We start from the raw sequence: 14,402 nt of genomic DNA on the forward strand, positions 1-14,402 counted from the left end.
AACAAAACAAAAACCAAACAATTGACAGCAGGTCTGCCCACAGCAGCCAAACACACTTTGATTTTGGCTTTTGTTTACCTGGCCCAGCTAGCGCGCAGCAGCAAGCACGAGCCAGGCAGTGGTCACAGGGCCGGCGGCGGGCAGGAACTCCCTGGCCAGCGCAGGATCGGCCAGGCAGAGTGGGGCCAGCGGCCACGGGCCCTGCCGAGAGGCAAGACCCAGCAGCTCTGGCTCAGCCCTGCCTGCCTCATGCTGGCAGCCTCCACCCCTCACGATACAGCATTTAGGTAAATAATTAAGATGGGCTCTTTTTTAATGAGTCAAGAATAAATCTTAACTAAAACATCCAATATGCTGTTAAAATTTGATTGAAACGTTTCACACCGTTTTTATAATACTTGGCCCTCTCTGTGGGATTTTTTTTTTTGGTGAAGCAATTTTCCCCTTTAAGCCCTACAAACATTTTCTCCTGAGGAGCTCTTTGAGGAAGGGGCTGGTTGATCATTTGCAAGAGGGCTGTTTCCCTGGGCCATTTCCAGCGCTGCTCGGTAATGCTCCAGGAGACCTGGCAGTAATTCACCCCCAAGCTGTGCATGTCCCCAGCCACATCGGATTTTCAAGAAACATGTCAGTACGGAACCGCACACCAGGCACCCGATGCCCTGCCTGGGTTAGCAGGAGGAATGTGTGAGCCCACACCTATGGAAAGGTCACACAAGTGGAAACGAGGGTTAGAAAAGTGCCAAAGCTAGACAGCAGTGAAACATGGCCGAGCAGATTCCTCCTTTTGCAAGGATTGATTTGAATCGTTTGCCTTTAGTCTGCAACAGCAACCGCTGCCTCAGATCCCTTGTTGTCCTACCAACGCAAGTGTCCTTGGAGAAACCTGGGGAGACCTCTGGATGTGAGGAAGAGGGAAAGGTCTCAAGACAGCATGGGCTCATCAGCAGAAAATCAGGGAGACAAACCCAGACCTCACTGCAAAAGAAAGGGGAAAAACAAACAAACAAACATTTTTTTAATTGTAAAAAAAAAAAAGAAAATAACTCAGAGCAAAGCCACCTTATCTACAACACTTTAAAAATGGAAGTCAAACTGAAAATTGAAAGACCGGCCTGTGCAAGAAGTGCATTTTCCCGTGTCCCCCACATGACAAGCAGAGGGTGGTTTCGTTCATCAGTGGTTGAGCTGTTGCACAACACAACTTGCTGATGAATGAGATACTTTAAAAGCAACGGAGCTTTGTCCTCTTGGTGGCTCAGCTTCTCCGGTGTCTCCAAAATATTTGTTTATAAGTGGGAAATGACTAACAGGCCCTTGCAGAACCGAAGGCAGCTGAGGCTCCAGCTTTGGGAAGTTAGCCATGGCGTCAGGCGGACGGAGCCGGGGAAGCCCTGTGAGAGCCGGGGCTGGAAAGCAGCAGAGCAGAGTGGATGCAGCTCCATCCTCACCACTGCAGGCAACCCACAGAGTTCAGCTCCTGGTGACTGGTTCAGCCCTCTGGAGCCCTGAGAACAAGCCTGAATGTCACCATTCTGCTGCTCTGAACCCACCTCCCTTCTCCCCACACCATCATTCTTATGCTCCTCCTAAAAATAATCCAACCCTCAGACACACCTAGTTTTTGAGAGCACATCAGAGAACCAGTCCCATCTTCCCCAGATGATAAAAAGTTGGAAGCAGCAGCACCAAGAGGCTTGCCTTGCCTTTACTTCTCCACAGGCTGTCAACTCTGAAACCTAATGACAGTGCTAAAAGAGCAGCCATCCTTGGCTTGCTTCCAGGGACCACTGCAGTAGGCTACCAGCTACAGTGGGCTTGTGCCACCATCCCACACTTCTCCCACAAAGCCCCAGCCCCTCAGAAGGAGCATCCAGCTTACCCCAAATGCTTGCCACAGTATAGCCACTGCAGCATGCCAGAGACTGGAAGCTCACCTCTGGTGTAGGACAAACTACAACCCAACCAGCACAACCTTGTTGTATTCACCAAAAACAGCCCATACACCAGGAACAACAGAGAAAAGTGCTTGAACCCTCACCAAAGTGGTTTTTTTCCTGCTCCACAGAACACATGAATTGCAAGAGCAGCCTGTCTCCAGGAGTACTTGTGCCTCCAAGACAGCAGCAAGATTTCCAGGTAAGCTGATTTGAAATCTTATGTTTCCTGCAGACTCAACACAATCATAAGTATAAGGGATCTCAAATGCTGACACCATTAAAAAAAAAAAAAAACCAACCCACAAAAAAAACCCAAAACCCAACCCAACCCAATAGCATTACTTCTCCTGAGCACAGACATTACTCCAAAACCTACACCTCTTCATCACACCACACTGATATATTAGCCCAGACCCACTTTCCTCAATAGTTCAAGCTGAAATACCTGGCTGCAAACTGGGGCACAGGCACTTCTTATTCTGTCATCCCTGGTTTGGGGGCAGAAGAGTGGGGCTAAAGGCTGGCAGCATCCAAGCAGAGGTGTGAATAGGGGAGCTGCAGTGTTTTGTCTGTCTCCTGCAATGCTTCTTAGCATGAGCTGTAAGACTGTAAAGTTTCATTATTTGTACACATTTCCAGCCCCTGGAGCCGCATATAACTCACCGTGCGTAGAACTTTCCTCCTGCTTGTGTTACCTGCCTTCCTACTGGATTTAGTAAAAATTCCCATTTTATTGAAGTGCAATTCCCACCTGCATTGTCAGGCGCTTCAGGAGATGCTGCCGTACCCAGCTCCGGCTGAGCTGCCAAACGGCAGCGCTCCCGAGAGCCCGTCAAACAACCCCCGTCTGCGATGGACCATGTTGGCGTGCGTGGGGTACGGACAGGCTGCGTGACTGGCGTGGGCACTGGTCCTGCCCAGCTTCTGCAGCATGCCACGTTCCTTGGTCCCAGCAGCAGCGGGCTCTGCGAAAACATCTGAAAGAAGCCCAAGACCTTGCCTAAGTGCGCTTTGCACCTTTCTGCAATAAAACACTCACGCGTGCTCCAAACACGTTCATGTCAACAGTGGCTGCTGTTCCAGCCCTGCCGCGGGCAGCCCCGCTGCCGAGATGGAAGGCGACGGTGAGCCAGTTCCAGCCCCCGCATCCGAGCAGGAGAGGTCTGGGGAGCAGAGCCGAGGTGGAGCAGCCGCAGCCCGCTGGGACCCCTGCGCTCGCCCCGCACGGCTCCGGCGGCGGCAGGGAGGAAGCCGACCTTTCTGCCATGCTTAGCAGCTGGGCTCGGGTGTTTCTCAGCCTCACTATTTATACCTGTCTTGTTTTTTCATCTCCCCACTACCTTACATCATCTTTTTAGCCAAACAAAACAAAAAATTTGTTTTCTGGGCTGGAGGCACAGTGGAAAGCGAAGATTGTCACAACACCTGGAAACATCAGCCCTCCCATTTCACTAAAACGCTTGTGCAGGAGCAGAGGGGAATCCACCCTCATCCCCCAGCCACTTACCAAACCATGAAGAGACATACTGATGGGCAAATCTGATCAGGCAGTGACAATAACTTCAGTGCAGAAGATACACTTCCAAATGGAGAACTGCATAAAACGACGCTAGTGCCGAATCCTGAGGGTAACAGGCATTGCCACCCTGATTTGAACACCCTGGAAGTGTTCACGGCCAGGTTGGATGGGGCTTTGAGCAACCTGGTCTAGTGAAAGGTGTCCCTGCCCACAGCGGGGGATGGAACGAGATGATCTTCAAGGTCCCTTCCAACCCAAACCATTCTGTGATTCTATGATTCTGTGATTTTTGGTGCCCTTATATGGACCAAATTATCTCATCGCCTCTACGTAGAGGATAGGTACTGAGTTAGAGAAAGGAAAAGCAAACTGAAAAACCCTACTGTGAACTTGCTATGGTCAAACCTCCTGATTATACTCAGATTTGAAAATTTCATTAGAAAATAATTACAGAGAAACCGGAAATATTACAGAGGCCTCATCACCAGACCTGGGAGGTTTTCTTGGCAGCAGAGCAGCTTCAGGCAGAACTAGAAGATTTCTGACTATTTTTTACAAAATGAAAGGGAAAGACAGACTCTTTCTAAACACCGCTTTGCAGCAAAAAGGCTCTTGACTGATAATCCAATCTTTTTCAGGAAAAAAACAGGTTTCCTATTGGGATGTGGATGACAGATGAACATCTGCCTCTTGAGGTGGCCGTTGCCGTTAGAGTTAACTGCCGTAACGCGGCTGCTTCCCACCGAAGGAAGCTCATGACAGAGCTGCCCTCTTTCCTCATCCCTGTTTGTTATTTCAACAGACCCAGCGGCAGCCAAGAGCAGAAAGAATGAACAAATGGGAATAAAAATAAGTCCTCAAAGACATGCAAAGCATTAGCCAATTTTTTTTTTTTATCTTTCTGCTTGGCCTTATATCTATCACGTCTTACGACTCAAATGGCAGAGGGATTTATATGGTAAAACCAGATCAAACACAACCCTTGGGTAAGCATTATACTATATGTACCTGCTTCTAAAGAAAAGTGAGGAGGCTGCTTTGCTTTTTCTCAGATAGGAGGAGTTTGCCTTGCGATGAGCTACGAGGTCAGAACAGTTTCACCCTGAACAACAGGGTCTGAACAGCCACACACGTCACCAAAATTAAATATACACTAATCACAGGTGAAATTGAACCGTTTAGGCCCAATGGTTGAATGGGTAATTTCTGAGTCGCAGAGCCCTGCTCACATCCCAGCTGTAAATACCTTGGGGGGGAAAAAGGATGGTTCGGGTAACACTCCCTGTGGCAACGCCAGCATCTCCACGGTGATGCCTCTGCCTTGCTCCGTCCCCCCAGACCTCATCTAGAGAAGGGGATCTACACCACCCTGGCAGGTACAGCCTGCTCCAGGAACCGGGAGCCTGTGAACGTACGGCTCACACTAGGTACCTACGCATCCCCCAGCTTTATGCAGAGCCATCTCGGCATCCCCGGCGGCATCCCCTGGCATGAGGGTGCTGCTGTCAGCAGTCCCGGGGCCCTAACGGCCCGAGTGCCACAAGTTTCACTCAAGCCAAGTATAGCGCAGTATAAATAGAGGATGCTGCTTCTTTTGGAAGTGGCAAATAGCGAGTGGCAGGTTCTGCTTCCGCGAATAGCCCGGGGGGCTGGTAAGGCCAGGCTCATGTCAGCTGGCCTGAGAAGTGCTGGGGTTAAAATGACACCAGTCGGGAGCAGGGAGGAGCCCCCCGGCCCGGCCAGAAACTGGGGTGCAGAAGCCTGGGCACCGATCACCAGCTGAGTCAGGCTCTGCTTTAGCAAAGCCTTTACTTATCTGCAGAAAAACGGAGCTTTCATCCTATGCCCTCTTCGAGCCTTTTAAATCAGCACACTTTAATAATGACAGATACACTTTTATAGACAAACAGATGCTTTTGTAATGATTTTAGGCATGTGCATGATATACGATGCAAAAAGCAGGTACCTCATTGGTTCATTACCTATTCTTAAGGAGCCAGAGGGCAAGAAATTCACACTGAATTCCATCAGGCACCTGCTCAGAGCAATTCCCAAATGGGGAAGGCATCTCATTCTCTAATTGTAAAACACTGCATAATTTTTCTAACCTTTGAATATTATTGAATTTTTTTTTTTTCAGGTGAGGAGAGAGAAATGCCAAGCGTGATGTCAGCAGATGGCGGTACGTGGCACAACTTCTCTTTCCAAAAGTGGAGCACCAAATGCCAACTGGATATCCACCGGCTGGATATTGCATGGTAACAGAGACAAGCTACACTGTGCACCTTTGGGGCAAGGGAGGCAAAGGTTTGACCCCTCAAGCCCTTGGGGTTTGCTCTGCCAAGGCCAGGTTGCTATATCATTATGATAAGGGTAATCCTGTTAGGCAAACACATCAAACAAATAGTCATTCCCGATTGCAGACTTTGTCTAAGCAAATCTAACCCTGGGTTAAAAATGTGCTGAGCGCACAGTCCTGTGGCACAGCACGCTAGGGGCTGAGCGCGGGACACACCGGGGCTTCTGTGCACCAGGACCCCCGCGCAGGCACCCTCCGAGGCTAAGGCTAATGCCTGGAAGTGTCTAAAAATTGCCACAGAGTAAGCTCCCTCTCTTTCCCCTTCACTTCTTCTGTAGAAGAGGACAGATGACTCTTATGTCAGGCTGTTTTGATTCTATATTTATGTCCTGCCTTAGGCTCACAATGTTCAGCTCAGATGCAATCCAGTCTGGTCATATTAATACATCTGGGATAATATTTTTAACAACCAACATCAAGCTGAAGGCCACAATCCTCCGCTAGCGCCAGTAGCTCTCTGACCCTTCTCATCCGCTTGCTTATGAAACAGAAAGGCTCCCCAAAAGGTACCTTTTCGGCTTCTAAGGGACAAGTACACTTTTCAGCTTCCCCCTGTAACATACCGGACCAAATTTAATCTTTGATGCAGCTCTGGGAGTTTCCCTAGGTTTCCGAAAGGATGGGTGTAGCTCATTTACTACAGGTGCCAAAATTAAGGCATAATGAGGGGTGGCCTGTGAACCTAGCCAAAATGAAGAGGACGCTGTTGATAGCCTGTGATCAACCCTGAGGGCTTGTGAGATACCTATAGCTGAAGGACCTTATCACCTTGCTGCGCACCTCACTTCTGCCAGAACACTTTTCCATGCCCTCTGTCAAGGAACCAGATTAAAAAATAAGATTCAAAGTCTAAAAATCGGGTTATCCCACCAGCGGACACTGACAGCCTGTGACACCAGTTGCACCATTTATTCAGCCTCCCATCAGCCAGCACTGATGTTCAGCAGCGGTCAACCCTCACGTTACGTACTTCCTGTAGAGCCGGTGGAGAGATTTCATTTCCAAAATGGAAATGTTTCAGAGCTTCACTTGGGTCCCCAAGCGTCATTTGGGATGCAGAGTTTCGGAAGGGTGTCACATTCGCTCAGCAGCAGCCAGGAAACAAGAGTAACAAGAGAAGGCTTGTTCGTTTTGCTGTTTCCAAAGCAGCTTTTCTTTCATGCTGTGGGTCAGGATGGAGCTGACCCCGTAATGCAGCAGAGAAAGCAAAGCAGACAGGGTTATGGGCAGCTCAAGCTCCCTGTGCAACAGTGACCTGGGCGAAGTCAGGCCAGTAGAGAGTGGCTGTAATACGAAAGAAGACTGAGGAGAAAGAATAGGTGGGTGCTGAGCGAGACAGTATGGGGGTGAGCAGTGAGAACAGATTTCAAGGCCACAACTCCTCCCTTGGACGGACTGATGTTGTCTGATGGTTTCAGCAGCGGAGCTGGGAGCAATGCCCCAACCCAGATCACTGCTGACTCTGCGGCATCTCCCGCTGTCTTATTTCTCAAGTGAAAATATTTTCCCACTTTCCAGGAAAACTTCTGCATCCTTTTTCCAAAGTGATTCAAGATTCTGAAATAAAAGGACAGAGTGATTTGTAACAGCCACTTGCAAATACCCTGCCCTGAAAAACGGAGATGGGCAAAACAGGCACACAAAAGGCATGTACGCAACGGACGTTACAGACTCGGAGGTGGGTACAGGAGAGGGATGCTTTCCTCTTCACATCTGATGTGCAACACGTGTCCATGGCGAGTTGCCCTCACCACCATGCAGGGAGGAGACGAGCCCTCCTCCTTCTCGGGGAGGGAAAGGACCATCCCCAGGCAGCCTTCCTCCGCTGCCCTCCCACCCCTGGTCCTGCAGGCAGCCAAGGGCCCTGCTGCCTGCTTCATGGCTGGGTGCTCCGGAGATGATAGAAATAAGCTCCTCAGGTGGGGAACCAGCAGCAGCAGAGGAAACAAAACAGAAAGTTTTCTGGAGAAAATGCTTATCTAAGGCTTCCACGAGGTGTCAGCAACAGCTATTGTTCATCACAGCTAAACGGTGGTGCCTGAGGCTGCCATCCGCTTCTTCACCCGGCCTGTCCTCAAAGTCTGGTCCCGTGACCGCCGGCAGCTCTGCCGCCTTGTCTACCCACAGGCCAGCACCGGGCGACCAGCCTCTGTCCCCTGCCTAAGGGCAGCAGGGCAGAGGGGTCCCCACGCAGGGCCAGGACCCCAAGGACCAAACCGATATATTTGCATGTTGTCCCTGGCCTAAAGAGGTCACCGGCTAGAACGGGATGGTCGAAGCGGCGTTACTGCACCCGCTCTCAGATGGGACGCTGGTGGCACGGTGAGATTAAACTGGAGGTCAGTGACGTACCCGTGGTGGGAGGGGGACATACGGAGGTGATATTCCAGCCCAGTGCCACTGGTGCAAACAGCTGACTCCCCTCACTCATTACTTCTCTCTGAAGATGTTTAATTTTAGCTAAATGGGACATTAGGCATTTCTATCCGACTTATTGACAAAGACCCCGGAGCCAGAGGCTTAAAGCAAAGCAGCAGCTCTGCTGCTGCAGCCCCCCATGGGTCCGGGGCTGTTGTCTGAACTCTGCTGATCTTCGGTCCCGAGCCTGCTTTCGAGAGGAAACTGGCAAATGGTCGGAGTCAAAAACGCTCACAAAATCCTTGCAAGGACTGGAATAAACCCCGTATCTTCCAGCTCTTTTCAAAAATGAGGGATGCGCTATCTGCCTGTCTTTTACCTCATTCTCAAAACCAGCACTAAACATTAACTATGCTCAGCGTGCTCACTGACACTGCCTATGTTATATTGCTTTTAATTTAAACACTCACAATCATGTCCATTAAGTCAATATGACCCTGCCCTCAATTTAATGAAAACCTTAGGAAACAAATGATGTCTGCTACAAGAAACGGCGGAGCTTTTCCCTTCATCCCATTACGTGGCTGGTTTTTGGTAGCATTAAGCAGGTTTTAGTTGGTGTGGAGTAATCGCTGAGGGGTACTTTGGAAATTTACCCTCTAAGAACAGCCTTGAAACCAGGTGGAACGTAGCACTCATGTACAACGGGTCTGTGACATGGAGACTCCCTGAACAGCCTTGGATGTTGGCAACATCAGGGGCGCCTGGTGTGCTGACTCTGGGAGAGATTACATGGAGGGTGGAGCGGAGTGGAGACCTCGCGGCCACGCTCTGTGAACAGGGGAGTTTAGGGATGCACAGGATGTACATTGATAAGCTGCGCTTACAATGTCCTGGGCCAAAGACCTGCCAACTTTGATGAAGTGCTGTACTTAGAGTGAACTTTGCTAATTATAATATCATTATAATACTAAAACGCACACCCCTCTCAAAGGCTACCACCCCCCCAAGGTGCGACCCCTCCTCAATGAGTGTGCGCACTGAATTTTTCCTAGTCTGTACCTTTAAACGCGAAGCGAGAGAATTCTGCACCAATCCTGATAAAGGTATGTATGACTAGAGTCACTCAAGCTCCACCTGCAAAGTAAAACACTATAAAATAATGTTTTAAGAGCTGGATGTTAGGGAAGATACCATCGTCGTGTACTACTCTAACTTCTGGGATCAGTCGACGGGCTGAGCCTCTCTTCCCCCCCCATCGGGACGCCGTTGGGTAAGATTCGAACCCTTGGTTATACCAAGTGCCTCCCCGGGAAACTTAGAAATCTCTATAGAGTCACTTTACATCTTTTAACGCGTTTATAGCCAAGTAGTGTCACTCGTAGTTTTAGCATTTGCACGTGCTTTATAGGTAGTGAATTTATCACCGGCAATCCAAAGAACCTATATATCTGTTGCTTCAATAAATCGCACTATTGATTGACTCAGCCGTGTGTGGTCCCTGAACGCGACCGTACCTCTGAGTGCGGCCGTGTTAGTTCAGGAGGTGTCCGGCTGAGCAGGTAGTGCGATGTTAGTAGTGCATCCGGACCCGTGATAGTCCGACGAAGGTGTTGGGCGCGATCGGACTACTAACGCTGACTTTGAGCATCACTCAGAACCTAAGCTCAGCCGCCCCCAGTCCCTCCGATATCTGAGGATCGACTGGAAAGCAAGGGGGTTTAGTTTCTGCCAAATTGCTCTGCCTTTTAATGCAACAGTTGGTCACTGGCTGGAGAAACCAAAGGATCAATGTCCTGGAGGAGGGTGAAGAAAAAAATAGCTCCGAGAGGACACGTCACATTACTCAGACATGGTCACACCAACGGAATAATCTTCGTCATGTGCCAAGGAACCTGTGATAAGTCCTCTCATAGTTGGTTCAGTAATAAGATCAGTTACTTAATTCAAAGTGATTAAAACCAGGCTGGGCTGCAAACAAACATTTCATGTCTGTGGGTCTGTGCATAAAATATTTATCATGAAATTAAAAGCTTTCTGAGCTATTGTATTTTGTCACTAGCGCTGGGCATGCTATAAACAATTTTAGGGGCAAATGTAATACTTTTTCTCCAGGGCAGTGCAGCCCACAAAAAGGCTGCCTTTCCTACAGGCAGGCTCCTGCTTCGAACGGATGTGACAAATACATTTTGCAAACGGGTGCCAGCCTCCGGGCTACCCCCTGGCTGCAAGGTCGCGAGGGCTCAGCACGCTCTGGCCTATTTTTAAGCAACCACTGGAGCCCGAAGCACACGCTGGTTGTAGCTGGTCCCCCCACCTCCATAGGAAAGGTTGGCCCTAATAAAGCAGTCCCATTTCCACACCAAAAACATTAATTTCCTGCACAAAAGCCAATTTGTCTTTGTGACTACGCTCATCCCCTGCCTTCGGGCTCTGACACCACTTGGCTTACCCAGGCATGAATGGACGATGAGCACAAAGGGCTGGGCAACCTGGCTCCATCACCACGCTGGTCATTCAAATCGATGGCAATGTCCCGGCAACGGCGGGGAAAGGATTCAGGATTCATGGGCGGTCAGGGCTGCCTCCCCGGGCAGGCGGCAGCGGAGATGCGGCGGGCACCCCTGCCATCAGCGACGGGCAGCGAGGCATGGGCAGGTGAGGCTGCACCGGGCACAGAGGAAGGGCTACAGAATTTTCTATTTTAAACCGTTTCTTTTGATCTTGCACTTTGGTACAAATTATCCCGTGCCTGCAGTAATAGGATGCGACTAAAAGGCGAGTGCCCCGGCGACGGCAGGGAGTGGTGGAAGCGGCTGACTTTAATGAGTTTTCATCTGGAATCAGACACGAGCGATGAAAGAGGATTTTCCATGCCACGGCTGATACCCGAGACGCCAGGAGCTGTGGTGGATCCGTGGGGATCCTCGGATGACGAATCGCACTGACAAATGCTGGACGTAATTCTCTCCGGCCAAGCAGCTCGGCGCATGTTACCTTAATTTCCCATCCCTGGGATGCAGTCACCAGGAATTTCTGAGCATGACAGTGGTATGCAGCGTCCTCACCCAGCTGCCTGCAACCCCTCGCACAGACACCCGGGTTTTGGTGTGAGCATCACATGGCAGGGAACAAGTTACAAAGCAAACCGAGCACAGTTTAAGTGTTGTCTCCCCGGCTGAATGGCAGTTCAGAAGAGGCACGACAAAGGGAGCAGTTGTTCCTCACCAGCTTTGTTCTCATCAGGATCAAGGGGAGGGTCAGCAGCGTGCCGCAGGCTCCCTCCCCGCCGCCCCAAGCAGCTTCGCAGAGAAGGCTGCAAGGAAGCGGGACATTTCAGCAGACGCCTGGCAATCCCCCCCGGTGTGCACGGACACACGTCGTGCTGGGGTGCGTGGAAAGCGTCTCCTCTTCCAACAGCGATCAGCAGAAGCTGAGCTCCCCCGCTGGCGAAAGGATGGATGGGGAACCCCAAGGATGGAGAAACCAGAGCTGTCGGCCATGAACGTGACAGTAACCGGCATCACACACCCATGGAGAGCCTGATCACACCCTCCCGACTGAGGGGGCAATGGCTGCGAGCAGGGGAGATGCTGGGGGTCAAACGCAGCATGAAAGAGGGAAATGCTCTGAACCCACTTGGGGTGGGTAAGGACAGAGCAGATCCCAGGGCTTGCTGTCTGTAAGGAGGCCTTACAAGAGGGGAGATCTCGGTAACGACAATACTTGCTTTACCAGCACGTGGCTGTTACTTGTACACATGCATTTTAGGGGACTGCAGGTGCTCCAGGGGGGAGTCACCAGGCTCACCCTACACCACGACCACCTCCTCGCTCTCCCATAGCCAAAGCCTGATGGGTGACTGTCAGCGGGAAGGGCTGCAGGCAGATGTCACTGTCCGGGAGAGACACGAAAGCCACGAGTGTCGCAGCAAGCTCGTGTGTGCACGCAGGCGGGAGTCCGCAACCGGCGCTGGCTGAAGGGCAGTGCCAGCCTCCGGCCAGAGCCACCTGCGGGGATGAGCCAGGGCCTGGCGTGGGCCAGGCTGGGCCCTGCCAGGGCAGGCAGGGAGCCCAGACACGGCCTGCCCAGGACGCCGTGTGCCCCGGGCACTGCTTGTCTGCAGCCTCCTTCGCCTGGATGCCCCAAAGCCCCTTGCACTGCTCTCCCTGGTGGCCCAGACACCATGTGCCCAGGACCCCCATCTCTCCAGGTCCCCGTGTGCCCCGGTCCCATAGACTCAGCCCCCCCGTGCCCCTGCGACTCTATGCTGTCTGCACCCCGTACTGCCAGGACTCCATACCCCCAGGACCCCAAGTGCCCTGGACTCCATGCCCCCACGACCCCCGATCCCGTGACCCGGGGACCCCATGCACCTGGCACTCTGCACCCCATGCCAGCAGGACCCGGACCCCGCCCCCTCGGGACCCCCCCCCAGCCCCGCCCCCGCCGGGACTCGGAGCCGGCAGCCAAGTTTCTTGGAACTTTGCCTCCCGTGACGCACTCGGTGGTGCAGGGCCCCGTCCTCTCGGCGCAGCCAATGGGCGCCCGCGGGAGCCGCGGCGGCGGCCAATCGGCGGCGGCTGGACAGTTCCCCGGTCCTGACCGACCTTCACCGCCCGGGGCGGGGGCGGGGATAAAAGGGCCCCGCGGCGGCGCGCGGCGTTCCCGCCTCCTGTCCCTCCGCTGCGGCGGCACCGCGGGGCCGGCGGAGAGGTGAGCGGCGGGGCGGGGGGACGGAGCGGGTCCCGTGCACCGGCTTCCCTTGGCGCCGGCGATATGGGCGTCCCGTGCACCGGGGCAGGGGAGCTCCAGTGCACCGGGCTACGGGCGGGGGTTGTCCGGCGCAGCGGGGCCGCCGCGGCTCGCCGCTCCCCGCCGCGCCGGCGAGAGGGGAGGGGAGGCCGGCGCGGGGGCGGGCGCCGCCCGGGGAGCCCCGGCCGCACGATGCTGAACGCTCTTCCGCTCCCGCAGGTCTGGGCCCGATGCGGCCTCTGTTTGCCGGGGCGGGAGGCAGCCCCCGGTGGAGCCCGGCCGGCCGCCATGCCGTGGAGCGTCCGGTGGGTCGGCGGCCACGGCGCCCAGTCCCAGAAGCAGTGCAAGAAATCCTCCTTCGCCTTCTACCAGGCGGTGAGGGACCTGCTGCCCGTCTGGTTCCTGGAGGACATGCGGACCATGGAGGCCTTCCACTGGGAGGACGGGGGCAAGGTGAGCGTGTACTCACCCTCGGAGGCCCTGCTCTACGCGCTGGTGCACGACCACCAGCCCTACGCCCGGCACCTGCTGACTAAGTTCCCCCAGAGCGCCCTGGCCGTGCCCAGCCAAAGCTTCAGCTGCTGCCAGTCCTCAGCCCCGCACCTGGCCATGGCCGTCCGCTATAACCGGGTCCGCATCCTCTTCCGAATCCTCAAGGCCATCCAAGCCTTCCCGCCAAGCGACAGAGCCGGTTACCTGGACCGCCGGGGCTGCAGCCGTGTGGAGGGCGGCAAGACAGCCTTGCACGTGGCCTGTGAACTGGTGCGACCTGAGTGCTTGCTGCTGCTGCTGGGGCACGGCGCGTCGCCCTGCTTGCAGGACAGTGCTGGGAATACCCCCCTCGACACGTTGCTGCAGCAGATCTCCCACACGCCAGCAGCTAATGTGCGTGCCAAGCTCCTCTGCCTCGACTGCCTCTTCTTCTTCATGCCTCAGGACCTTCAGTTCACAATGAAACAGCAACTGTTGGACAACCGGCAGCGGTGGCAGGACCTCCTGGGGGAGAACAGGTTCCAGTGCGTCCTGGGCTTAGCTCCCCCGTCGCTGTTTGTCGGAGCCATGCGTGTCTTGATCAGGACCATCTCACCTGAGCATTTTCCAGAGGCTCTGGACAATCTGCCTCTGCCTCATTTTCTAAAGCCTTTGGACTTGAAACTGGAGAGCTAGAAGGGTGGTATGACAGCTCACCTGACAGAAATAGACTGTTGTGCTAAAAATGTATCGGTATATGAAGCTGCTAATGCAGCAGCCAAGTATCTGTTTTAATTAGAACTGTCTTTTTTAAAAAAAATTATGTACCTGGCACTTTACAATATATTTTATTTAAAGATTGTTGTGGTGAGGTGAGGTCTGCACTGCATTTTATAAAAACACTCTATGGCATGTACAAATGAGGGTATGTGGGAGACTATATTTGTAAATACATCTGAATAAACCAGTGGCAGATGCGATCCAAATACAAACTGAGCGA

The 14,402-nt window shown here is 52.9% G+C and overlaps 1 protein-coding gene across 1 annotated transcript; it reads left to right on the forward strand.

Moving 5' to 3' along the window:
- Positions 1-13,219: 13,219 nt before the first annotated feature.
- Positions 13,220-14,098, forward strand: ANKRD9 (ankyrin repeat domain 9; the record flags this gene model as incomplete). Its single annotated transcript, XM_082000025.1, has 1 exon — positions 13,220-14,098. The coding sequence occupies one exon, from the start codon at positions 13,220-13,222 to the stop codon at positions 14,096-14,098; it is 879 nt and encodes a 292-aa protein (XP_081856151.1).
- Between the last annotated feature and the right edge of the window lie 304 nt (positions 14,099-14,402).

Source organism: Phaethon aethereus, assembly GCF_964289735.1.
Source record: "Phaethon aethereus genome assembly, chromosome: 5".
Lineage (NCBI taxonomy): Eukaryota > Metazoa > Chordata > Aves > Phaethontiformes > Phaethontidae > Phaethon > Phaethon aethereus.